The sequence below is a fragment of the Phocoena phocoena genome, chromosome 11 (genome assembly GCF_963924675.1).
Source record: "Phocoena phocoena chromosome 11, mPhoPho1.1, whole genome shotgun sequence".
In the NCBI taxonomy this organism is placed as follows: domain Eukaryota; kingdom Metazoa; phylum Chordata; class Mammalia; order Artiodactyla; family Phocoenidae; genus Phocoena; species Phocoena phocoena.
In genome coordinates, this window is record NC_089229.1 from 98,649,776 (window position 1) to 98,677,033 (window position 27,258).

Sequence of the window (27,258 nt, forward strand, 5' to 3'; positions counted from 1 at the left end):
GGTGGTGGTGGTGATGGTGGTGATGGTGATGATGGTGATGGTGGTGATGGTGGTGATGGTGGTGGTGATGGTGATGGTGATGGTGATGATGGTGATGATGGTGGTGGTGGTGATGGTGGTGATGGTGATGATGGTGATGATGGTGATGGTGGTGATGGTGGTGGTGATGATGGTGGTGATGGTGATGGTGGTGATGGTGATGATGGTGGTGATGGTGGTGATGGTGATGGTGGTGATGGTGGTGATGGTGATGATGGTGGTGGTGATGATGGTGGTGATGATGGTGATGATGATGGTGGTGATGGTGATGATGGTGATGGTGGTGATGGTGATGATGGTGATGATGGTGGTGGTGATGATGGTGGTGATGATGGTGATGATGATGGTGGTGATGGTGATGATGGTGATGGTGATGATAGTGATGGTGATGATCCCTAACAGTGACTGAGGGCCCACTGAGTGCCAGGCACTGTGCTAAACACTTCACGAATATTATCTCATAAAAGCCTAATAATAAGTGAGGTACTGAAATTTACAGGCAGAGAAACTGAAGCTCAAAAATTCAGTCAGTTGCTAAGCCCAGAGCTAGCAAGTAACAGAGCCAAGGCGTGAACCATTTATTATCTGACAGCAAAGCTGTGCTCTTGAGCCTGACACCGTGGCTGGACCAGTTCAGTCCCACAAAGCCTGACAGCTTCTGCTGGGAGCCAGGCCCTGTGCTCCGAAGTGGGTGGCAAAGCAAGGCCAGGCAGGAAGCCCAGCCCTGGGAGGGGAGAATGAAGGCCAAAGGCAATGTGGACAATGCCTCGGTGGAGGTTGGCACAGGTAGGCACCTCGCCAAGGTGACTGAGTTCCAAGGGGAGCAGACAGGGGGCTCCAGTCTGTAGGAGAAGCTGAGGTCCACGTGAGGAAGGGAAGGTGTCTGGGGTCACGTGGGCAAATCTAGAACTGGGACCTCTAAGAAAATAGGGGAGGGGATGGGGAGAGGAAGGAGAGGCTTTGAGGGGGAAGAGGAGTGGGGGAGACCCGAGGGGAAGGCAGACGGCTGGGGGCGGAGAGCAGCCAGCGCTTTCTGCACCAGGCAGCCGAAGCCACCCCAAGCCCATTGGGCTATAAATGGCAGTCCCTGGCACCGGCCCAAGCTGTACAGATGATTTTCCTGAGAACAAAAGGCGCCCCTGAAGGAGCCAAATCCTGCTCCGTCTCCAAATGTCAAGACAGCTTTTGCTAACCTGAGTCTGTCCTCAGCATCGGCCTGCCATGCTGAGGTCCCGCAGAGGGACAGAAAGGGGCCTGCAGGGGGTAGCGGGGGCCGCAGGGGGAGCAGAGGAGGGCGTGGGAGCAGGGGGGCTCCCGGCCCGGGTCTCACTGCATGTTCCTTCCCAGCTGTCTTCACCGTCTCCCCACCCAGCCTGGGATCACCCTTTTCTCCCATCTTGGCCGTGGTCCATGCAGTCGGTAGTGACCTGAGCTAGATCTTCTAGCACCATCTGTCTGCCTCTAGGTAGGGGCCGGAGCTCAGCTGAAGGGGGAACGTTCTAAGGGTGGGTGTCGGGCAGCAGCAAGGCAGGCATGGCTGTGTCGGGCACCTGGGACTCTCCTGTCCCCCATGACCACACCACAGATACAAAGCTTTCATGCCTGCCTTTGGCCAGAGATGAGCCTGGTTCCACCCTCCCATCCACTCTCCTGCACCCGTGTTTCCTATCACCTGGGCTGAGAGAGGAGCTTTCAGCAAAGCAGTCTTGCAGTCAGCCTCCCCAGAAGGAAGCACGGTGCTGGAGCAGATGCCACGACCTGGCTCACTGCTCTTCCCCCTGGGGGTCGGAAGCCTGCACGACTCGGGGACGGGGAGAAGGGTCTAGACACCGCTGGTCCTACAAGCTGGAGCTGTCTCCCTGTGCATCGCTCCCAGGCTTGCTCATTTGTCAACTGTCACCCTCATGCGCCCCTCTAGCGTTGGCTTTTTAAAGGCACAGACTCTCTCTAGAGCCCCCTGTGGCGAGGCCAGACACTGATGCATGTCACAGAGCGTCAGCTGCTGTCACCAGCTGGCACCTCTCTATTATACTGTGTCCCTGAATCTAACTCTGGCATCTCAGCAGAGCCCGCCCTCACATGCTTTTTCATTACTTCAGACTCAAGCCCCTCCCAAGGCTGTGCTCCCTGGAAGCCTCTTCCCCCCGGGTCCTGCCACGCACCTTTCTCAGTTCTCACCCTCCCTCTTTCCCTAGGGCTCACAGAGGGGCCTCCTGCCGTGGCTCTCGCTGGGTGGTCCCCACACCTCTAGCATCAGCATCACCTGGGGGCTTGTAAGAAATGCATGTTCCCGGGCCTCGCTGGCAACACTAAATCAGACTCTCTGGGGTGGACCCCAGCAATCCATTCCAACACAGGCCCACACACGCGATTCCCGCTGCATCCCAGAGACTGAGAACGGCTTGTCTGGAGTTGCGTTTTTCCACACTGTTTCCCACAGAACAGACACTCCTGGAACAAGGGGTTCTGTGGTCAAGTGAGTTTGGGCCAAACAAAAAGCTAAAGAGATTTCTTTTCTTTTCCAGCTTTCTTGAGATAAAATTGACATATATCATTGCGTAAGTTGAAGGCATACAGTGTAATGATTTGATACATGTGTATACTACAAAATATAAAGAGATTTCTTAATTGCAATCCTTTTAAGGCTTTAATTTGCTAAAATGAATCGTGAATCTCCAAGAGGGAATGAGGGTGTCTAGTGCTACCAGTGTAATAGCTGTGGCATTCTTTTTCCCTGAGAGAGCTATAAACATCTCTAGAAATTACTGTTCTGAAGGAAGCCATCTGAGGTCTCTGACTGAGGGCAGTGTTTCTCTCTTACGATCTGTGTCAGTCACCTTGGGTGGGTATCAGGCCCCACCCCAGACCAGCAGAATCCATTCCTGCGAGGGTGAGGGCTGCCAGCCTGCACTTTAACAAGCCCTCCCGGGGCTCCCTGTGAAGCCCTGGTCCAGGCAAAGTTGGGGACAGCTTCTTGCCTTCTCCATTCCTCTGCGATCCCTGGTGCAGCCCTCAGAGGCCACCCTGGCTCTGCCTCGGTGCTACTGAGGTTCCCAGACAATGCCAGAGCCGGGCCAAGGTCACCTGAAGGAGAGGCAGCCACGGGTTACAGAAAGCACCTTGGCTCTCACAGCAAAAGGACCGGGATTGGGTGAGGGCTCCACCACCTGCGGGCTGGGTGACCTGGGCCGGTCCCTATCCTGCTGTCACGGCCAGGGTCACGGCGTGGCTCAACTCCAAGGGCAGCCCTTGGCAGCCGCATATGGTGTCCCGGTGCTTCCCGGCGCTTCCCGGCAGCCCCTGGCAGTCTGTTTGTGGCACAACGGCCATGCCTGCTTCACATCGGGATGGCGTTGCAGCCGCACGGCACCTGCTCTGTCTCCCAGATCTGGAACTGCTGGGAAGGAATCTATTGGAGTTGTTGCACCTGACCTGTTCTTTAAATAAACTGGGGCTGTTTTCCAGCTATTAGTCACTTTCCCCCCAAGCCTCCACATACTGAATTCTCTTCTTATATCCTCAGATATTTTGGCTGCAAGAGATGTCAGGTTAATTGGGTGCCTGGCTCCTGGCTCTTCCTCCTTAATGGGCTTACAAAGCAGACTTGCCATGCATCCCCCCCGCCGCCATCCCTCTCCCCTCCCCAAGCCAACAGGGGCCTCTCTCTCCTTTGACTTGAAGGACGTCACCAAGCACCCTCTCTGCTTCCTTTACGGACAGATGTGCAGAAAGATACAGCCAATCTCTTCCCCCACCCTCATCCTGCCTGGAGTTGGACGAAGCCTTCGTCCCAGATATGGGTCACATCATCCCTGTGGGACCTGAGCTGGGCAGGTGACTCTATGCTCGGCCGGGGTCACCGAGGAGGCAGAGGGTGTCAGACGGAGGTCACACATTCGGGGCACCTGTGGGTTCTGGTCTTGGTTCTCCCCCTATTCAGGTTATGATGCAAAATCCATTTAACCTTTCCGACCTTCAGTTTCTTCCTCTGTCAAATGGCAATAAGTATGTGTCCTGCCTCTTCCACGGGCTTCTGTGATGAGTAAAGATGCTGTGTGTGTAAATATTCAGAGGCAATTCTAAGGTGTGATAGAGGAGAACAAGACTTGCATCTCTGGCCAACTGACTCTCCGCCCCGGTGTTACTTGGGGATGCTGCCTGAGCCCTTCTCTGGCCCTGGACACAGTGGCCTTGGCTGCCCTTAGCGCTCTGTTCCTCTGGCTGCCTGAGCCTTGTCCTCGCCCTCCACACCGTCTACTCCCTGGGCTCTGAGCTACCCCTCTTCCCCAGAGGTTTCTGAGAACCATACAGTTGCTGTCTTCAAGAACATGCCCATCGTGGAAACTCAGTCATTTTCTCCAGACGCCGACACCTGGTCTCTCCTGCTCCTAGTCTGTATTCCTGTGGCATCTGCTGGTCCAAAGCTACTGGTTACGTACGTTCTGCCCTTTTTTACCGGCAGACAGTCTCATGCAAATTTTCTCACAATTGTAGGTGTTGCTTCTACAGCCAAGAAGTAAATTCCTTCAGAGACCGGTACCCAGATCTGATGTGTCACTGTTTCCCCCTTAATGCTTGGTACAGAGCTGGGGCTCAGTAAGGATGTGATGATTAAAGTATCCTTCCACTTCTACCGGGTCAACGCTGCCCTTCATAAATATATCATGCAAGGTTCCTTCCCACCATGCAACCAGAGACCTTTCTTTCCCCTTGAGAGGGCGGGGAGGGAGGTGGCAGCAAGGAAGACAAAACTGAGAAGGATAACCCTGAGGATCTGAATAACACTCAACGCTCTTTGGAGGAGTCAGTGGTGCCCCAAGTGTCTTTACCGAGAACTGTCTTATCATCTCCCAGGATTTCTAGGAAAAGGAAATATCTTGCAAATACAGGATGCATTTACTAACCCCCATATTTCCATCCATGTAGACTACAAGTGGCTTCAAGTACAGATTCGAGCGTATTTGTAGACGCTTTTCCAACAGTCTCTTCACAGCGAAGTGTTGCAGGGAACGGGGCTGAGTTTCAGAGAAACTGACTGGCCGATTTAGTCCCCACGGTGGGGCTATTCAGGACGCAAGAACTGGCCCTTCACAGAGTCTCTGGCCCCATCATCTGTCCAACAAGCCAATGGCTGGAGATAAATGAGCTACAACGTCATAAATCAGAAAGAAAATCACAAGTTGTAGGCCAAGACCAAAGCCACATCAGCTCAATCCAGATTCCCATCTGGTTTCCCAGGACTCCAGTTCTAGGAAACCCATTTGCTCGAAATAAATATCTTTCCGCCCAGATTCTTAGCAGAAGTGAGTAACTCCTTTAATCAGAGATTCCAATGTATTTACTGAAAACACTGGTGTTCCAGCTAGAAAGGGAACAACGTCAGCCACCAGATCTACTCCAAAGGTGGCCTCACATTAGCCAACGACAGATCCCAGGAATCTGGATTTTTCAAAGCACTCCCAGGCAATTCTGACGGTCAGTTTAAAAGCTGAACAAAACACGTGAAATAACAGTTTTCAAGACGCTGAACGTCGGGCAATGAAGAACAGTACCTTTGAAAGCTGACAAACAAACAAGGCAAACCCCATGACGTCTCAGCTTACTGCCTGGTAAATCTGAGCTGGGTTGTAGGGAGTGGAAACCCAGGCAGAGAGAGGCATCTGCCTTGGTGGAAGAGACAGAGGTGGGAATCAGGAAAGCAAGACAGCTAGAGTTTGAAAGACAGAGTGCTGGAGGGTAGAAGACTCTACGGGGGCGGGGGGGGCTTTGGAGGTCTGGAGTGAGTGCCCCTCAAGTCTTCAGCTGAGACTGACCAAACTATGCATGTGAAGAAACTACCTGAGACCAGGAAAAGAACGACAAAGAAGTTAAAGGGACGACTTTACGGTACTCACACGGGGCCAGTAAAGGGCTCTTGTCTCCCCAAGCCAGAGTGGAAAAACCTCAGAATTCATGAATACTCAGAAGACTACTATCCCCCCTCAGTGGTGGAAAATTAGCCCTGGATTAAAGACTGCTCTGATTCCACCTAACAAAGCTTAAAAGCAAGACCTGAGAGGGTTAAACTCTCCAAGTGATTTAACTGCATCCCAGAACTAAGCTTAGAAATACAAAATATCCAAAAAGTATCCAGCTCCCAACAAGGTGTGGATTCCACAATGTCCAGCGTTCAGTCAAAAATTATCAGGCTTGCCAAAGAAGTGGGAAAACGCTACCTATAATGAGGAGAAAAATCCATCTCTCCAGACCAACCTAGAAAGGACAAAGATGATGAAATCAGTAGACAAGGTCTTTAAAGTTATTACTGTAACTGTATTTCACATGTCCAAGAAACTAGAGGAAAGATTAAGTGTGTTATGTGGCGACACAGAAGGTAGAAAATGAACTTCTAGAGATAAAAACTATATGTGATTTTTAAAAATACACCAGATTAGATTAATAGCAGATTACATGTCACAGAAGAAAAGATTGACACAGGCAATAAAAACTACCCAAAATAAAACACAGAGAGAAAAAGATTGACAACAAAAAGCTAAACAGAGCATCAGTGAGGTGCGAAAGAACTTCAAGTGACTTAGTACACATGTGACTGTGGTACCCAAAGGGAGGGGAAACAGAAAAATACTTAATGAAATATTGAAATGGTGGCTGAAATTTTCCAAATTGACAGAAACCATAAACTTATAGATTCAAAAAGCTCAGCAAACCCTGAGGAAAAGAAATTAGAGGGAGAAAAACACACCAAACTATATCACAATTAAGTTGCCTAAACCACTGATAAACAGAAAGTCTTAAAAGCATCCAGGGACGGGGGATAAAGATACGTTACATACAAAGGAACTAATATAGGAATGAGAGCCAACTTCGCATAAGAAACAACACAGGAAGACAGGACAGCACCACCTTTAAAATACAGAAAGGAAAAAAAAAAATCTCTCAACTTGGAATTTTATACCCAGTGAAAATATCTTTCAAAAATAAAGCCAAAGTACAGATTTTTATAGACATACAGAGGTGAAAGATTTCATTATCCACAGGTCCACATTATAAGAAATGTTAAAGGGCATCCTTTGGGCAGAAGGAAAATGATAACAGATGGAAATCTGGATCCACACCAAGAATGAAGTGCTCTGGAAAAGTAACTTTTATGGATAACCATAAAAGACCTTTTCCTTATTATTTAAATCTCTTTAAATGATTATTGGCTGTTTAAATTAAAAAATAAAAACAATGTCTTCTAGGATTTATAACATAGGTAGGAATAAAATGTATGATGGCAATAGCACAAAGGCCAGAAGGGAAGGAACGGAAGTACACTGTTGTATCATTCTTATAGTACATGTGAGGTGCTGTAATATTACTTGAAGAGAGACTATAGGTTCATTATACTTACTACAAACTCTAGGCATCCACTTTACAAAAGCACAAAAAGTTATACATAATAAGCCAGCAAAGAAGATTAAATGGAATCTTAAGAAACACTCAAGTATCGTCCCCCAAAAAAGGCGTAAAAAGAGCGCAAGTGTAACAAAGAACAGATAAGTAACATAGAAACAAATAGCAAGATGGTAGGTTTAAACCCTACAGGATCAATATAATATTTATAATTACATTAACTATAAATGGTCTGAACACCTCAATTAAAAAACAGAGGCTATCATATTAGATTTTCTAAACAACTACATGCCTCCCTGTTTGAAACTTACTTTTAACACAAAAACAGTTTTTAAAAAAGGATGAAAAACAATATACCATGTTAACTTGAATAAAGGGAAAGCTGGAGTAGCTATAAGAGTATCAGAGAAAGTAGATTTCACAGCAAATAATATCAAGAAAATGAGGATCTCTTCATAATGATAAAGTGGTCACTTCATCAAGTAGACACAGCAATTTCAAATGTTTATTCATCTAATAAAAGAGATGCAAAATATATGAAGCAAAAACCGACAGAACGAATCATTAGGGAAATGCAAATGGAAACCACAAGGAGACACCACCTCACACCCATTAGGATGGCTAATAATGAAAGAAAGCAAAAAAACGGGAAAATAAGTGTTGGCAAGGATGTGGAGAAACTGGAAACCTTTTGCAATGAGAATGAAAAATGGTGCATTCACCGTGGAAAAGTTTGGCACTTCTTCAAAAAATTAAAACTAGAGTTACCATATGATCCAGTAATTCCACTTCTTGGTATATGCCCGAAGTAAGTGAAAGCAGGGTCTTGAAGAGATATTTGTGCACCCGTGTTCATAGAAGCATTATTCATAATAGCTAAAATGTGGAAGCAACCCAAGTGTCTATTAATGGAGGAACGGACAAGCAAGATGTGGTCTATGCGTACAATGGACTATTATCCAGCCTGAAAAGGGAGGGAAATTCTGACACATGCTACAACACGGATGAACTTGGAGGACATTATGCTAAGTGAAATGAGCCAGACACAAAAAGACAAATACCGTATGCCTCCCCCTACATGAGGCACTTAGATTAGTCATATCCATAGAGACAAGTAGAATGGTGGTGGCCAGAGGGTGGAGGGGAGAACGGGAGTTACTGTTGAATGGGCACAGAAGTTCAGATTTGCAAGACGAAAAGAGTTCTGGAGACGGATGGTGGTGATGGTTGCACAAAAATATGAATGTACTTCATACCATTGAGCTGTATGCTTAAAAATGATTAGGACAGTAAGTTTTATATTATGCGCATCTGACCACCACGAAAAAAAATGGAGAAAAAAACTGATAGAAGCAAAAGGAAAAACAGACAAAACCTGATTATTCTGGTGGCTTGAAAAGCATTTAAAAATCAGCAATCCCTGGATTTAAAGCCTATGAAATCTGGATGCAGCATTTCCCATTTTATCTTTTCTATCCCTTTCAAAATTCCTGAATCAAGAGACTTGGCTGGGAGTGGTGGTGAACACAACACATTAAACGTTTACTTGTCAAATGAGCACTTTAGTGCAAATTCACTCTCAAGGTCCATTCCCTCCTGAGAGGAGGAAGAAAGTATATTGTTATAATGATGGGAAAGAGGATGAAGACAAGCCCAAGAGGCCATTTTCCCAGGGCATACCTGTGGCTCAGAGACAACAAGTCACTGGTTCAAGGTCATAGAGTCAGAAACTGGTGGAAGGTGGAGTCAGACTCAGGAGAGGCAAGTGCTGCCTCGAGGCCGAGACTCTGACGGGCAGGAAACCAATAGTGACAGCCCCGCCTCCACGAAGACACGTTCCCGGCAAAGTCATCCCACTTAGGTCCCACCGTGCGGCGCCCTGGACGCTCTTAAGCACGTGGTCATTTTCCCCATTGAACACAATCATCTGTCCCTCTCGTGAATCACCCCACCCTGGACCCCATCTCCAACAAACTGGCGAGGGCCCGCCTTTATGTAGGTTCGTAAAAGATCTTGGAGAGGCAAGCGTCTGACTGGGCAGCCGGTGAAGTTTCAGCGACCCTCAGCCCCAGAGCAAGGACCACGCGATGAGCGAAGGCTACGTTGAGACCTGGGAGCTCTTTCTCCAGCCCCGGCTTTGCCCCTGCCTCTCTGGGCATCCTTGACCAACCTTTACCCTCTCTGGCCTTGGATTCCCATCCGTGGAAGGTGGCGGCACCGGATTCAAGACTGTGGACCAAGCAGGCATGTATGTGGAGACCACGTGGGCCGCGTGGACAAGCGGAGGGAGGGGGTGGATGCGGACACCTCTGTGGGGAGCAGGAACCAGGAGGCCAAATGAAACATCTGTGCAGGGAGGCTTGGCCCATGTCCTGCTGTTACTTATCAGCATTGTGCTCACACCTGGGGCACCGAAGCCCAGAGAAAGGAGAAGATCCGTGGAAGATGAGCCCAGAAAAATAGGTGCACAGCCCTGAGAAGCCAGCTGGGAGGAGAGCCTGGGCTGGTCACAGTCACCAAACACAGAAAACAGAAGGCACCGGAGCCCGGGGCAGTGGCCAGTGCTGACGGAGCCTGCTCCCCAGAGCAGGCCAGAGGAGGAACCAGCCACGGCAGTCCAGCCACACAAGGCTGGGGGGGAAAGGGACGGCGGCTGAGGTAGCTGGGGTCAGTGAGAGCAGTGGTCCTCAAACCCTGGTGGACATCCCACCTCCACTGAGGCTGGATCCCAGCCTCGGATCCAGTCAGTCTGGGGTGGGGCTGAGAATCTGCATTTCTCCCAAGTTCCCAGATGATGCGGGATTGGCTGCTCCAGGGATCCCACCAGTAACCAGCAGGAACTTGCGTCCTGGGACGTGGCTGCTCGAGTTTGGAACCAGCGTCCGCCACTTCCTCGCTCTGTGACCCTCGGACATTCACTGCATCTTTCTGAGTCGCAGCTCCCTCTCTCGCAAGCCAGGGACATTATTAGTATCTGCTCTCAGGGTTATTTAAGAATGAAATTAGATTATGCATGGAAAGAGCTTGGGGCAGAGTAAGTGCTGGGTGAACACCATCAAGCATTTCTGTTCGTAAGGGCAGTGTAGCGGAAGCCCCCGGTGCTGGTAAGATGACCCCACGGTGACCTCTAGGTGTCAGGGCTCAGGAAGAGAGAAGTTACTCTCAGCCCAGAGGTGGTGAGGGCTCGCGTGGAAGCCTCAGTTGAGGGGAAGAGTCGACGGTGGAGCCTACAGGGAAGCAGCTGGAGGAATAACTGTTCTGAGCTCACTCCCCTCCCTCCTCTGATATGCTGTTGCTCCGTTGGTGGCGCCCCAGCTCACAACACCCCACCATGGGACCCTGCCAGCCCGCAGCCTGGGGGAGCTGGGGTGGGGGGAGCCTGTCCATGCAGTTCAGCTTTCTGGGGCAGAGAGCAGGGTGGAGAAGGATGGAGAGCACGTTAGAGGAGCAGATGTAAGACAGCAGCACGCTTGCACATCGTGTCATGCATACTCCGCCCCCTGGGGCAGGGCGACCCCCTAATCCAGCCAAGAGCTGGGGGACTCGGAAAGGCTCCAAGGCTCTGGGTGAGCAGCTCCTCTCCAAACCACATCCTGCGGCTAGAAATACCAGCCACACCCCAACACGGATCTGGTCCCTGGCACTCCCAGCAAGGTGAGCGGGACGGTCCTGGTTCCAGCCCCGGCCAGGGCTCTGGCACTGAGCCATCCAGGCACCTACCTCGAAGGAGACTGAGCTCTTTGGCTTTCTGTGGGGAACAAGAGACCACCTTGCGGGAAGCAGAAGAGAGAGGATGGATTTAGCCGAGACTGGAAAATAGACACAGCAACCTGACACATGGAACAGGCAGGGCTCAGAGCCCGGCTTTGGCCCTGAAATCAACTCTCTGGCCTTGACAGCGGACCTCTCCTCGGAGCCTCCCTCTCCAAAGGACAGTCACTATCAGTCCTGCCTGTTTCTCTTCCCAGCTCCTCCTTAGCCTTCAGGATTTGGGGCCTAGAAAAGGATTCCCAGATGTGTTAAGTCACACTAGGCTCCTTGGATGAAATCGCTAGAGCCGTATCTAGCCACAGTCATAGATATGACTGTGATTATTCATTATCTAAAATTGGACGGGATAAAGTACTGCAAAATAATACACTGTAGGGAATGTTCTGCCGAGGCAACGGACTGAATTAAAACCATCGCTGTTAAACATTTCCCACTGGTGACCTGTGGTGTTCTCTTTACTCACATGCTGGGTACCACAGCTTCCCTGATACTGACGGGAAAGTGACGTGTAAGACGCAAATGGCCGGCTTTCCGAAAAGGTCCAGGCACAGTGAGGTGTAGACACTGTGACAGGGAGGTTACCTTGAAGAGAGAAGATGGTATGCACCCTGTCACGGGCACCATTCATGCACTGAACACTGCGACAGGAAGAGCAGAGTTAGCGCTGGAAACCTGAAGGGTGTCTCAGTGACTCACTGGTCCCGTCCCCTGGCTTCAGGTAAGATGTGATCAACCAGCCCAAAGGGTCCAAGGGGCTCCCTGGGGGTCACTCAGCCAGCCCCTCAACCTGAATATGAAATCCCCACTCACCCCGAAACATACGGAAACTTAAATAAGAGTCATCCGCTCAACAGGAAAGGCTCCAAGGCTTGCCCTATTCGGGTTAGGAATCAGAGCTCTGCAGAGAGGCTTCTGGAACCCCCAAGACCCAGCCCATTTTGTCACAATGGCAAGGGGAAGAAGGACAGCCTGGAAGCCTCCCATTAGCACTTTCTGGGAGGGTGGGGTGATGCCGGGCGGATTGAACGACGTTTCCCATAAGGAACGACCAGAGCACCTCTCCTTACGGGTTCAGCCACCTGTCCAGGTTCACTCCCTGTCATAACCTTTGTCCTTCTTCCTCCTAAAGGATAAGACTCCTTGGTAAACCTCAAACTCCCTGATTTTGTTTTCTGCTGTGCTCTCAGGGTCAAAGCCAGCTCGGAAAAGACACGCCCCCTAGTAAGCAAGCTGCAGTCTGGACTATCACCCAGGTCTCCTGAACCCCATGAGCTCAAACCTGAAGTTCTTTAACACCCAGGCATCTCCACCAGGGCCAGAAGAGAAGGAGAACGGTGACCCTGATGTTAACTCACAGCATCCAGCAGCTGCAGAACAAACACCCGCCTTTGCTCCTCTGAGCAAAGCATCTCTACCCATAACTCATGCACTCGCTCAGCCAGCGTCCACTGAGGCCACCTGGAGTGCAGGCATCACGCTGGCTGTCGTGAAGAGGACGACCTGGCAAAGGGCAGGGACAGAAGCGGGGCGGCGGCTGCAGTGATCCAGACAAAGGATGATGAGGGTCTGACTGGAGGCAGCGGGATAAGGAGAAGGAGATGCAAGTAAAGGATGGGAAGAAGGTAGATTTGGCAAGATTCTCTTGCAAATTCTCTGGGGAGGCCCCTGGTATGACTGCTGACCAGTGCCCTTCAAGGAGGCAGGAACCCGGGGCAGGAACAGATGCACAAGCTCGGAGGAAAGGTAGGGAGCTCGGTTTGGGTCGTGGTGGACCTGAAGTGCTTGCCGCACACTGAGGAAGAGAAACCCAGCCAGGAGTGCAGGTCTGGACGTCACAAGACGTGCAGGAGGATGAGGTCATCCAGGGACGGGAAGCCGGGGTCAGCGTCACTACCAGCGGGAAGGAAGAAGGATCCACGGGAGGGCTGGAGAGAGAACAGCCACAGGTGCGGGAGAGATGGGAGGAGGGAGGACGCAGGACCCCGAAGAGGAGAGGGAATCAGGAAAAACGAAACACAAACAGCGTCGGATGCCGTCGATTGACCAGGTGAGATTAGAGACCGTTGCAGTCGGTAACAAGGGGGGCTCCAAGGCCTGGGGCGAGAAGATGTCAGAGGACGGTGACTCCAGGGATGGCCGTCGCATCACCCCTCCTCTGGGCCCCTGGCATAGCGCTCGGCTGCTGGCACCAGCCACGGTACCAAAGGAATACAACATCCTGGCTCGGCCTGGATCCTGGGAGACATGCCAGGTCCCAGTACTTTAGAAATGATGGTCCAGCAGTGCACACTGCGGAAGACAAAGAAGTATGGCACTGACAGATTTGAAACTCAAACCTTCCCTTTCGTTCCCTCTACCCCGTACGCGTTCGGAACGGGCGAGACCCATGGCACATCAAGTGTCTGGTCATGCGGGGGTTAAAGGGACCACTGCCCAAGACGGGAGCCTCTCCAAGACGTAGGTCCCCAGAGCCCGGGGCCAAGAAGCTGAGGCTGCCTGCCCCACCAGCTGAACCGCGAGCCCTGCACGTCTCTCCTGCCTGAAAAGGAAAGAGCCATCGCTCTCAGCAACGCAGAGGGCCCAGCCTGGGGAAGGGTAGAGCCCGAGCCAGCAGGCGGAGAGCAGACGCGCAGGCAGAGGTTTCCGGAGGGAGGTTCGTTCTCCTGCCAGCCTCCTCCCCTTCCGCCCTGTTCAAGTCAGGACCCTGGAAGAGGTCAGCTCCCCGCCAAACCCAGACGGGTGGCACCTCTTTGCTTGTCCCCAAACCTCCACTTTCTACACCATTTGCCACCTCGAGGGGAAAGCATCTCGCGCGCTCAACAGCACAAGTTTAGCACACGTGGGCAAGTCTGGAAGGGGAAGCCATGTGGAGGATGGTGATGAGCTGTCTCCATCCCCTCTGGCAGCTCGATAAGGGGAAACAGGCACAAAGTTGGCCTGGAAGGCACCTGAAGCAGCAGGGGAGTCACAGCGAAGTTTAAGGCTTGCACAAAGCCTCCCCGCTTTCCAAAGGTCCTCATGCCCTGGCCTCCATCTAGTTCAGGGCTGCCCTATCAGGTGGGATAGACAAGGACCAACTCAGGCGTCTCTCACACGAGTGACTGAGAGTCAGAGGGCAGTTGGCAACAGAGTCAGGGCTGTGGGTTCTGCCTCAAGCTTCTCGGCTCTTCCCAGGCTACCTGGTATCCGCCGAGGGCCCGAGGAACCAGAGCGAATAATCCAGGGAGGCCGAGGCCGAGCCCCCTTGGTGCTCAGGATGGAACCTGGCTGCCTTGACTAGGGCGTGTGCAGTACCCTCCAGGGGCGGGGTGGGGCTGAGAGCTCTGGTCTCTGATGCTGAAGCAGAGCTGGAAGAAGAAAGGGAGGTGGGCACAGGCTTGGCCGAGCTTCAGTGACGCCTCCAGGAAAAGCCACCAGAGCTGGCCGTGTGGACAGAAGCCCAGGGCCCTGCTGTACCGGCAGCCCAAGCCACTGGTTTGCTTTTCTTTCCCTCCTGGAATATGGAGCATCTTATTTTTAACTTTATAAATAGAAGAGTGAGTGACAGCGCCGGCCTAAGACAGTCACATCCTCCCGCAGAGCGCCGGCCCCAGAGCAGGAGGCTGGGGCCCCCGAGAGCCTGCAGCTAGGAGCCAGAGCCTCAGGGCTGTTCAGACCCCTTGTCTGGACATATCTGCCTCCCCCACCCCACCACGGCCCCTGCTCACATCAGCTGATGATGGAGCATCAGGCCTAGTGGGAAGGAAATACATTGCCTGATATAAACCCCGAGATTGCCCTGCTTCGAGTGAGGTTCCGCAGGGCTACCTCCACGGTCTCTCTGCCCTCTCTTCCCACCGCAGAAGTGCAGGGAATTCCCCCCACAGCCCGGGCAGAGCCCTGACCTCCCCCTTCCGCCCTTTCTGAGACTTAAGGCTTGCCTTGTTCAGGAGGGTACGAAACGTATGCCCTCGTTTGTCTGAAAAATCTCCTCTTACCCAGTTTGCACTGAGTGTCACCATTCTCTCTGCAGTCCTGCCCTTGTCGCACAGCAGTGAACATCTGTCTGGGGCAGCTTACCTGCAGCCTTGCTTTGGGTTGGCAGATGATGGCTATGACCTCAGAGACTTCCTTTTTAGGGGACGCTGGGTGACTGACGGTCCCAACCAGCGTAGAAGGAAGGGAGCCATAGATAATAATTTAAACGCCAGCATCCACAGAACATTTTCAGTGCAGGAAAGGTATATGTCACAATGATCACTCGTAGAACAAAAGGTCTGTAACCTCTAACAGGTACCAGGCGCTGTGCTGGGTGCTGGGATCCGATGGTGAACAGCACGGATGGAGCCCCTTCCCTCACAGAGTTTACGGTGGACTTGCAGATGAGGAAGTCAGCCAGCGAGTACAAAGCGATACACACTGTGACAGAGGATGCACAGGTACTGCAGGATCACATGGCGGGAGAGCTAAGCCTGACTTAGATAAGGGGGTGGAGCCAGGGAAGGCTTCCTGGAAGAGGTGACATCTAAGCTGAGACCTGAAGGAAGAGTAGGAGGTGAGGAGGGGAGGGAAGGAGATGAGTGTAGCTGGAGCAGAAGGGAAGGACTTCAGAGAACAGCATTCAGGGGCATGAGCTTGCGGAGCCAGCTAAGCCACGGCAAGGAGGTGGGTCCTTCTCCGATGGTAATGGAAAAGCCACTGAACGCGTCTGAGGATGGGAGAAGCAGCCAGGTCGCCACTTCAGAAGGCATGTTCGTGCCGCTGTGAGGACAGACCAGAGCCAGGCGTGGCTGTGTGGGGGGCATCCAGGAGGTGATGCAGAGATCCAGGCAAGAGATGGGGGGCGTGCCCAGGACGGCCAAAGTGGGACCCAAAAGAGGAGGACAAACTCAGGGCAGAGGACAAGCCGATGAGGTGCAGAATCACCAGGATATAGCCATGGAGACGGGACAGAGGAGATGGGGCCTGTGCCTTGGGCAACTTCACACTCGGCAAGATGACGACCAGCAGGAGGGGGCAGAGGGGTGGGAAGCGGTGACACCAGGAGGGGCCCTGAGGAGTCTGAGGTCCCTGCGTGGCACCTGAGCGGAGGCGTCCTGCGGGCAGCCAGACATACAGCCCAAGCTCGAGGGCCGGATTTGGGCTTCGGCTGGGAACCCTCAGCACATCAGGGAGGAGGCGTGAGGTGGCCTGGGGAGAGCGTGTCGCGCCCGAGAGGGTGGCCACCCAGCCCCCACCTGAGGAAAACAGCACCCGAGGTCGCACATCAGCTGCAAAGCCAGGGCTGCTAACCTTCCTGACCCTGACCCTCAGATCCGCTCTACAAGATTCCCACCCAGGGCCTCACTCCCCGCCCCCCCGCCCCCATGTGCCCCCATACAACCACCCCACCACGTTGAGTCATCAGTCCCTGGGTCAACCCCAGAGCTCCAGGCTAGCGGTTAAATGTGCACCTCATTGTGCGTTACCTGCTCTGAACTGCAAACCACACGTGACAAGTACATAAGCACACGAGCACGTGCTTCTGCGTGACGGCCCCGCAGACTCACGTACGTGCCCACACCCCACGCGTAAACACGCCCGCCGCCCCGCAGCCTGGACGAGGTCGTTTACATCCACCCGCGCGGAAATCCGCAAGGACTCTTCCCACTTTGCACTGCGAAGTTTCCCCCAAAAGCCAAACAAAAGCTAAGCAAATAAACGCAAAGTTACGACAGGAGGAAAAAGGTGAGAACGCGCGTCGAGTTTCTTTTTTCTGTCTTCTCCTGTGATTGTATTTAACCTTCACGGATTATAAAAATGGGTGTTAATCCCAGAGGCATGAGGATGAGACTCAAAACTCACGTCTGCCCCCAAAACCCTCCCCGACGGTACCCTGGGAACCGCAGCTTTCACTCTGGAGAGCTGGGAGTAGACAGACTCCGTAACAAAAGGAAGTTGGCTGGTGTACGTGTGATGTGCGAGTTTATCTCCTTTATTCATTCAATAAATATTCATCACTTCCCTGCTAGGTGCCTGAAGGCAAGAGTTGCACTGATACACGTTAAGAGCAAACATCCCTTAATTAGGATCCCATTTACCCTTGCGATGGGCTGCAATCACTTTTGTGGGATTCTCTGATTGCGTCTCCTTAGAGAAGTGCTGTCATAACTGCCTATCAGGGCGAGATGAAGCCCTTGGATGTCATGCGCCTGGGGGAATTGCAGCCTCTCGTTTTCTGGCAGCCCCAGCTGTTAAAGGCCACCCCTTTCCTTCCCTTCAGCTAACAAGAGACGATCCTTCACCGTAGAGCTACAGGTGGGGACCTGAAGGAGGGATGTGCTCATCAAAGTTCCCTTTGTAGTGGTTTGGTCTCAGCTGTACCACCCTCTGGTTGGGCCTCACCCACCGTGAATGTCCTTTACTGGATTCATGGCCAAGAGGACAGGGTGTTTAACTCGGTAATTAACACCCGATTTGCGGTGCCTGCCTGGGTGATGCCTCTGTCCTCCTCCCCTCCCGCCAGGCCTTGTTCTCCCGCCGTGAGAACATGGGGAACATCAATCCAGTTATGGAGCAGTAGGAGTGGCTCTTGTCTCAGCAGCAGGGCTTGGGGGCACCCGGAGAAGGCCAAGAGGTCTGAAGTGGGTGCCCATCTACACCCCCCTACTTCTCTCCATCCCTAGGGGCTCCGTGAGGTTTTGTTTTCCTGCTGTGGACATTGCGAACACCGGAGCCCTGGACCCCAACACTGAGTGTGCGTGTGGAGTGGGGCAGGCCAGCCCGCGAGGCATGGAGAACCCTGTCCCTTCTGGGAATGTTTGGATCAGTGAGTCCATCACGTCACCAGTGGAGGCCCTTTATTCACCTGTGCGCCCCCCGCCCCTTTGAGACACCACCGGATAAGCCCGGATGATAAATCATAGCTCATCTTGACTATCTGCCGTGTACCTACGTGAGCTTCACACGAAGTCACTCATTTAACCCTCATAATAGCTCCGCGGGATAAGGTGCTACCACCACGACACAGATGATGAAACCGGGCACAGATGACGGTGTAATGCATGCACGCCAGGACCCAGCCCGGCTGAGGTCTGCACCCAGGCACGAGCCCCAGGTCCTGCACCCCGAACCTCTGCACAAAACTGCCTCAGGCCCAGAAGCCAGCAACCCACGTGGCTTAACTGTTTGGAAGGTGCCGAGAAAGTCCTTACCGCTCCTGTCCTCCAGAAGAGCCCTTCACGGAAGCTAGGAACGGGCTCACAGTGCTACCGCTACGATAATTCTCTGGCAACGACAGAAAGCAAATCGCCTGGGAGGACGAGGGGATTGAACACGTGGAGCCGGGTACAGGCTGGCAGAGGCTCCAGCCAGCCTCCACCCTCTCCCACACACGGACGGACGTCTACCAGTTCCTTCCAGTCCCCAAAAGGCTCTCAGTGGGTGGGACCTGGTGTGGGCAAAAGTGAGGACACGCTTCCCACTGGGGATGTGAATAAAAGAGGGGGAAGAGGCCCCAGTCAGCAGCAGGACTGTAGTATAAGACTACTTACTGGTCCTGTAATCTTCGTCAAGACAACCAACCGCTGTGAGTTTCCATTTCTTCGACTACAAAATGCGAATAAGAAGAGTTGCTTTGTAATGTTGCGTAAATTAAACAAGGCAACGCATACGAAGCACTGAACACACGCCCAACACAAAATAGGGACGTGAAAATGGCAGCTCTTGTTATAATTTTGCTGCAACTCAAGGAAAAGGGGGCCTGACCAAGGTTCTGCGGCAACAGTGGGCAAGTTGGACAGTGGGCAAGCAGCGGGAGACAGACTTAAAGGAGAGAGACGACCTTCACTGACTCTGCAACTATTCCGAGCCCTCTCTACAGATTCATTGCCATCTGCCAGCCACTCTCTACTCAGACCTACTACGTGTGGGCACCATGTTAGATGACGTTATGAGTTGAATCAAGTCCCCCCAAAAGATGTACTGAAGCCCTAACCCCTGTTACCTGTGAATTTGACCTCGTTTGTAAACAAGAACCTCGCTGATGTAATCGGATTAAGATGAGGCCATACTGGACAGGGTGGGCACTGATTCCATACGACTAGTGTCCTTAGAAGAAGAAGAGATACAGACACACGTAGGAGAAAAGGCCACGTGAAGACGGAGGCAGAGAGGCAGTGCTGTGTCTACCAGCCAGAGCAGAGCTGACAAGCATCAGAAGCGGAGAAAGAGTCAGGGAACAGATTTCCCCCTAAGAACCTCCAGCAGGAGCCCACCCTGCTGACACCTGGATTCAGACGTCTGGCCTTCAGAACTGTGAGAGAATAAATTTCAGTTATTTAAGCCCCCAGTTTGTGGCACTTTGTTGCATGAGCCCTAGACGATGAAATAAAACTACAAAGATAAATTTAGGAAACCAAGTTCCTGTCCTGAAGTCTCTGCTATTCATTTCATCCCATGCAAGAAGCTGGATGAGAGTTCAGGTTTAACACGGTGGCCTCGGTCCAACTTCCAGAAAGGTATACTTTGTTAGTCAAGAGTTTTGCCTGGCCCACCAGCCGGGACTCCCAGACCCAGGGACATCCGGGAGGAACGAGGACTGTCCTGGCCACAAGTTATACTCGGTCCCCGCCACCCATGGGGCATAGCAGTGAGAACTGAAAGCAGGAGGAGAAAGCCGGGGCTGGTATCTTTTCCTCGGTTTCTTCCCAATCCACCATTCTTTGTTTCTCCTGTTAACTTCTCCATTCTTTCCCTTTGTATTTTAAGTGTCTACTCTGTTCCTTCTGCTGTCTTCACAGCCCGGTGGACTGGAAAAAGCAGAGGTCTCAGTGGCTAGAAAACCAGAGTTTGAGTTCCATCATTTACTAGCCGTGGGATCTCGGGCAAGTAACACTAACTTTCCGTGCTTTGGTTTCTTCATCTGTCCAATGGGAATAATATGTAACTTGACGTGTTATGTATGGTGTACAGAATGTAACATATGTGTCTATGTATGTAACGTACGACGGCACCCATTCAACGAGATGATATATGCCGAAGCATTTTACGTGTCGTACGAAAAGGACAGAGATCTTGCTATGCACAATTCTTAGATCTTACGTAGGGAAACGCTGGTTTTCGATATTACATATCAGGATATACCAGAAAATTAGCACCAAATGTAAAAACAGTCAAGTCGGTGCTAAAGGGGGTAGAAACGGCGTTGACCTAAGAGGAAACATGGACCCGACGCCAACACCGAAGCGCTCTGATGTTGGCAATGTTTTCCCGTCTCTTAATTTGAATGATCTGAAGTTCCCATCCGGCTCTAAGATTCTATGACTTTATAAAATTACACTTTAAAAAGAGATCTTTGCTTAAGGGGCACCCATTACAAATCTGGAGAAAGCTGTGATACCTGGGGGACTTCTAATAACAAGTGAAGGAGAAAAGCCATTTGAGGTGTGAAGTATCCCGTGGGCCGGGTACCACCGGAGGGGCATGTCTTCTCAAACACGCTTCTCCTGGCTAATCCAGAATTTCAGAGGAAGGGGTTGGAAACGCTCTGAACAGAGGCTGGTAAAGAGGGTGAGACACCCCTCCTGCAACCCCAAATGCAAAGGCAACCAGACGGTTTTTAATCTCCTTTTAGAATAACATAAACCAAGGTGACTCCAATTGCACCAGAAGAGATGGAGCTCAGACCTAAGGAAGAACTGACTTCCTGACTGTTGAGATGCACAAGGGGTTTGGGGAAGTTGCCTCCTGTGAAGCTTTGTAACAAGCAACCAAGGGGCCAACTGCGTCGTGCGAGCAAGAAGTGGGCTCAGGGCTGGAAGCGCGGACAGAGCGACCTTCGGGAGGCCCCTTCCCGCCCGCGCTTCCCCTCCTCTCGCCAAGTCGGTGCACAATGGGACAACACGCCTGCCTGTCACTCAACACGACCCCACCTCCAGCTACCTTGGCAGCTCACATCTCGCCACACTGCTCATTTTTCTCCTGCTGGCACCGTAGACTCCAAGGTGTAAATGCTGTTTTTACAGATTTTTGCACGTTCCGTGCTGGAATGTGATAATCACTTCACATCACAGTTAGCACCGAGGAGGAAATGAAACCCACTCCCGAGTCAGAGACGGGTGTGTGGTTTCACCCTCTTTGACAGCCAGAAGCCAGCGGGGGACTCTCTGCAGAGCCACACCTCTCGGGGGCGGGGGACGCAAAAGACACGTGGGCATCTTCTTAATTCTCCTGAGCTCAGTTCAGGGCTGAAATCCGTGTTTGCTGAGGGCTGTAGACTGTGGTTTGGCGATCATTTCAGCTGGAGAAATAAGGAAGTAGGAGAGTCCATCCAGCTGGTGCTTTTCTGGCGCGACTCCTAAAAGCTGACAGGTTGACGATCCTGCAGGCCTCGGGAGCTCGCCATGCTCTAAACCCTTTGCACGAATTAATTCATTCAATCATCGCAGCAGTCGTACAAGGCCCAGAGGGGTTCGGGGACTTGTTCATCATAACAGCACGTCCACTGAGTTCAGTGTAAAGCCAGGCAGTCTGGCTCGAGAGCCCCACGCGCGTCGGAAAGAGACACGATGCAGACCCCAGAGAAGTGGGCCTGGGTCCAGCCTCCTCTTGCCCTTTTTCTTCTCCTCCCCTCACCTTTGTGCTATAGGACCACACGCTTGAGCCAAAAACCCTGAGAAGAGGGAACCATGAGCGACGTCGGAATTCAGCCCATTTCTCCCCATAACTCACAGGGCAGCACCCATTGGTACCCTAACCCCACGGTCCTATTGTAGGAATTTTCCCAGCCCATAATTATTCTCTCTCCCCAGGCCAGTAAGTCAATAGCACATTCCAAAACCAGTCTCCAAAATGACTCCTGTGCTAAAACTATTTTCTCACCCCGGGGGCTTCTCCTCTGAGGTGCGAAAACCCCAATCAGGGAGTCGCACGGTAAATAATGCATCAGGCTTTCACCGAGAACCAGTAAAGCAAGCAGAGGCTCAGAAGGGTCCATCATCCCCCAGGGTTCATAACTGGGCATTGTGATTCATCCATTTATCTGCTCTTCAGACAAACACCCCAGGGGAAGAGTCAGTAATGATGGACCATTAAACAGGTACACAGGCAACCAAAGTGCACCCATGCTTCGAGCTTTGCAGCACCTCGATTCCCAGAAACTCCACTCATTTTTTGAGTTTTCAGGGTCCACAATAACCTAAGCACAGGAGTGGGAGATGGGAAGCCCGATTTTCAGAAAGCCGTGAGTGATTAACACCCAGAAGCCTCACGAGCTTGTTCATAATCTCATGAATCAGTCAACATTTGTGAGCATTTTAAATTTACTCCGTGTCAGGTACAGTGTTACGAACAGGGTAAACACCCTCCCCCCCAAAAAAGTTCATTATCCAACTGAACAAACAGACATGTAAAAAGCCAATGGGAGATCAGCTCGGTGCTTTGTGACCACCTAGAGGGGTGGGATAGGGAGGGTGGGAGGGAGACGCAAGAGCGAGGAGATACGGGGATATATGTATACGTACAGCTGATTCACTTTGTTATAAAGCAGAAACTAACACACCACTGTAAAGCAACTGTACTGCAATAAAGATGTTTTTTTAAAAAAAAGCCAATTATCCTGTAATAGGAAAAGTGAGAGACAGGTGTTAGGAACACAGAAGAAGGAGAAGGAAAACTCACTCTCCGTGGAGTGGAGGATAAATGGTCGATCTGGGAAGGCTGCTGAGAGGAAGAGACCTTTGAACTGGGTCTTGCTGGGTGAGGAAGACCTTTTGTTTCGAGAGAGAAGGGGGGGTGGGTAGAGTAGCCCAGGTAGAGGAACCAGGAAGCACAAAGGCATTCAGGCATGAAGGCAGTGTTTGCAGAGAACTGCACGGGGCAGGTACTGAAGGGCTAAGGAAATGGGCTTTATCCTGTGTCCTAAAGGCAACAGGGCGACATGGTAAGTTTTGAAAGCAATGTCTGATCATGAGCAGATCTGTACTTCTGAAAGCCCGTCGAGGGCTGGATTAGAGAAGAGGACAACAGGAGAGAGGCTGTTGCCTTAGTGAGGGTGGTGGCCTCTGCACGGACAGCCGGCTGGGAAGGAGACCAGGCAGTAGAAGGTTTCCGATGACACATGCGGAGCAGGGGATGATGCCCTCGGCTGAGGAGGAGAAGCGCATCTGAGGGACAGAGCCAGAAAAAGCAGAAACGGAGCTCACCATGCCCACCCTGCTCCCGCCCCAGCTCCAAACTTCACCGGTCAAGGGAGGCTCTGCTCACAAGCAGGTTTTTTTGTTCCCCACTCTCTCCTGCCTGCTTAAGGATTAGAATATCTCTCCCTAAAAACCTTGTGAGAGGTCACCTTCTCCCTGTCACCCTTGCCTGTCCCAACACCGCATCTCTCCCTTCCCAAACATCCTCTCTCCCTATCCCTCTCTCCTGCTCCCATCCGAACGTGGCATCCTTTTAGAAGTCACGTAGGGACCTCCCTGGCGGTCCAGTGAGTAAGAATCACTGCGTCCACTGCAGGGGGCAGGGGTTCGATCCCTGGTCGGGGAACTAAGATACCGCATGCTGTACAGTGCGGCCAAAATAATAATAATAATAATAACAAAAGAATAGAAGTAGCAACGTAGGGCAAAGGGCAGTGAATCAGAAGCAGGGGCAGTCTGTGCTCCAAGGCTGTCTGTCCTAGCTGACCAGGTAACTTTCAGAATTTGCTGAACCTCTCAGCCTCAGCATCCCCACCTGTAAAATGGGGCTAAGAAATGAAAACTAATCTTTGCTTATCTCACAGGATTATGGTGAGGATGAAATGAGATAAAGTGCTTGTAAACCACACCAAGGAAAGGCAGGAAAAGGTGCTACTGAACTATCTGCATCACCTGGCACTACCGTCCCCCAGACTGTGAGTTCCTTGAGGGCAGGGGCCTGGTGTCTTCATCTTTGGATCTCGAGAGGCTAATCATTCCTGGCACAGAGTCAGTGTTTGATAAAGACGTGTTGAATTAAAAACAAGGAGCGCTACCACCATAGACACAACACACACACACACACACACACACACACACACACACACCCCACAGAGGCATCCTTGCCTCCCTCTCTCTCACCATAAATGCAGGCAGACCCACAACACCCCACTTTTGGAAGTACTGCTCTAGTCCTGGCTCATTCCAAAAACAGCCAGTTCCTGGAAGAAAACCAAGTGATTGTCACGCTGCCTGGATGCCTCCATTGGCCACGTTTGACCAAGTCTGAATTCTTCCCCTTCTCAGGGGAAGCTGTGAAGAACTGAACCCCAGACTCACTCCCCTTCCCGGAGCCCCAGCTGGATCTGCCCCTCCCACTTTGTGCCAGGCGTTCGACATGGGTTTTTTTCTTTTTGTGCTCGCAGGAGCTCGGCCGCCTATACTGCTGTTTTCATTGATGCCTTGAGCAGAGCTGGCATGTGCAACCGCCGAGAAGGGGGAGTGCGGAGCTGCGGGGGAAGCATGTAAAAATAGCCTGGCGCGCGTCGTTCGTTCTGCCTGCTCCGGACTCCCTGAACCCGGGCCGAGGTGGGGAAGCTCACATCGCCGTGCACAGTGCGGAACCTGGCCGGTCGGGGTCTGCACCCAGACACGGCGCAACAACCGGAGGGCCGGGGGGGCTAGAGAACTGCGAAAACTTTTTTTTTTTTTTTTTTTTAGAAGCCGAGCGGTAGGGGGATGGGTAGAGAGAAGCTGTTTCTTGCTTCTAGCGCTCCAGCCACACGGCTGCAGGGACTGCTACGTGCCCGCTGGTCCAACAGATTACAGAAGTGCAGCCTGGACTCTGAGCTAGTTTTAGAAACCCATTCTGCAGGTGGGCGATGGGAGGGAGGAGGGCGAGGGGTTTGGTAAGGCTAGCTCTCTGCCTTGCACCACACATCATTCTGAGTGTCTGCTTGCCTGGGGGCGGGTGTGGGGGGGCGAAGAGGAAGTGGCGAGGGGACCGCAGGCGCGCATGCTTTGCCCTAACTCAAGGCGACGGCATTAGCTCCCGAACACCCCACTGTTCTCCCCCAGAGCGTGTTTGTTTCGAAATCGACAGTTGCCAGATGCACGCTGCTTCTAGTTTCTCAGAGAACGGGGATTTTCAAAGCTTTGCTGCCTACGCGGTGGGGTTAGGAGGCAGCTGCAGTTCAGACCTCGAGGGGAGAAGATCGGCAAGGGTCTCTGCCCCTTTCTGCAACCCAGCAAGACAGAGGGACAATCCCCGTGCCACACCTCCATCCCGCCCCACGCTGCATATGGGTAACCATATGTGAAGTGCACGGCAGCCCCACCAGACACCCGGCTATTAATAGAGCCCGGGAATTTGCTCTCTGCCTTTTTCCTGCCACCGAGTAAGGGATGATCTTCACACACATACCCCACTCCGCCCCCCCCTCGGCGCACCGTTCCTCCACGAAGGTAAGGGGGCTGCCCACGCGGATCCCCTTCGTGACTACAGGTGCCCAGAGCCTACGGGCTAACCCAGTTGTAATGACAGCAGGGTCAGAGCGAGGCCAAGGAACGCAGCCTCCAGTCTTTGCGGCTCCGAGCCAACTCCAGAGTACAGAAAGGGCAGCCGCTGGGCTGCCGGAGGCGGGGGACGAGAACGCAATTTGCGGAGCTAGAGCGACCTCCTGGGAACTGCTGCGGGACGAGCGGCTGCGGACCCATTTCCCGATGCAGCGCGGCGCGCAGGCCCCACGGCCCGCGTGGGCTCGGCTGCGGCAGGAGCGGGCGCTGTCCCTGGTCCTGAAGGTGGCCGCGGCCCGAGCTTCCTCCCCAGGGTTAGCGTCCCAGAGGCGGCTCGTAGGTGCTGGAGGGCAGACCTCTCCCCGGCCCGGATCTGGGCGCGAGGGTCTGTTGGTGGTGCCCAAGTGCCATCCCGGCACGGCGCACGGGGCCCCCCTCCCCGACCCCCATCCCCGCGGCCCGGAGCTCTCCGCGGTGCCGCGGGGACCGAGAGCTCGAGCTTGAAGGGTAACGCCGAGGGAGCGGCCGGCCGGAGACGGTCAAGGCGCCGCAGGGAGCAGACGTGGCCCCCGGATCACCCATCCCGATCCGGCTGAAACCGGCACCCTGGAGCCCTAACGGAGCCCAGAGGGGAGGGCAGGGGAGTTCGGCCGCCCAGCGTTTGGGACGTGGCGTGGGGGAGGGTGGAAAGCGAGCAGCGGGGGGCAGGAGAGGGAGCTGGGGTGAGAGCGACTCTTTTGCATTTTCAAGAGGGAGGGGGCCTGAGACAGGCACTGTCTTTCCCGCACCCAGCACACGCACACACACACACACACACACACGCACACACGCGCACACGGCCGGCAGAAGCAAGCGGGATGGAGCTGGGAAAGTTTGGCACCAGGTGCGGAGCGGCGGCGGCGGCGGCGGCGGCGGCGGCGGCGGCGCGCGGCGCGGGGGTCCCGGCGGGCTGCGGGGTCTCCGAGCCCGGCCTCTCGCCTCCTTACCTCGGTGTTCTCGGCCGTGTTCTCCGCCATTTTCCTCCTTAGGAGCAGGCAGCGGGAGGAGTGTTTCATGCCCATAAGAGCCAGCAAGGGTTTGGTGATACGGAGATAGTGCCGAAAGAGAGAGCTGGTGTAGCTTTAAAAGAGAGAGAGAAAGAGAAAATGGGAGGAAAAAAAAAATAAAATAAAAGCCCAACCCAGTCCCTCTGCTGGAGCATCAGCCGGTACCATCAACCGCGGTGGAGTCTTTCCTGCAGTCTCCACTTTGTTTTATTTTCCTCCCTTCTCATCGGCTTCGGATTCCTTCACACAGTTTCGAGTTCCTGTGGCGCCCGCGACCCCCTCTCCGCCTCTCTCCACCCGCGCTGCGGGCCAGGCAGGAGGGAGGGAGCCCCGAAGGCTCCGCGGAGGCGGCGGCGGCGGCGGCTCCTCGCCGGCTGCTCGCAAAGTCCGGCCGGCCGAGGCAGTCGACAACTCCTCTCAACTTCTGCCGATCAGCGGGCGAAGCAACACGCTTCCTGCGCGTCCCTCCCGGGGGCTGAGCCGGTGAGTGGGGGCGGGGAGGAGGTTGGGCCGGGCGGGAGGCTGCTGCTGGGCGCAGACCGAGAGGGCCCCCGCGCCCCGGGCCGCCCCCTCGCCCG

At 53.0% G+C, this 27,258-nt stretch overlaps 1 protein-coding gene across 2 annotated transcripts in view; it reads right to left on the reverse strand.

Annotated features, from left to right (window-relative positions):
• PRMT8 (protein arginine methyltransferase 8) overlaps positions 1-26,721 on the reverse strand; it is a 79,060-nt gene extending 52,339 nt beyond the window's left edge. The window contains exon 1 of one of the 2 annotated variants that reach the window (XM_065887661.1): positions 26,621-26,721. In XM_065887661.1, coding sequence (XP_065743733.1) covers positions 26,621-26,695 — 75 coding nt within the window. In that variant the 5' untranslated portion in view covers positions 26,696-26,721. Of the gene's footprint in view, positions 1-2,539; positions 2,588-26,620 lie in introns of those variants that run through there. The other variant, XM_065887662.1, reaches the window with a different exon arrangement.
• Between the last annotated feature and the right edge of the window lie 537 nt (positions 26,722-27,258).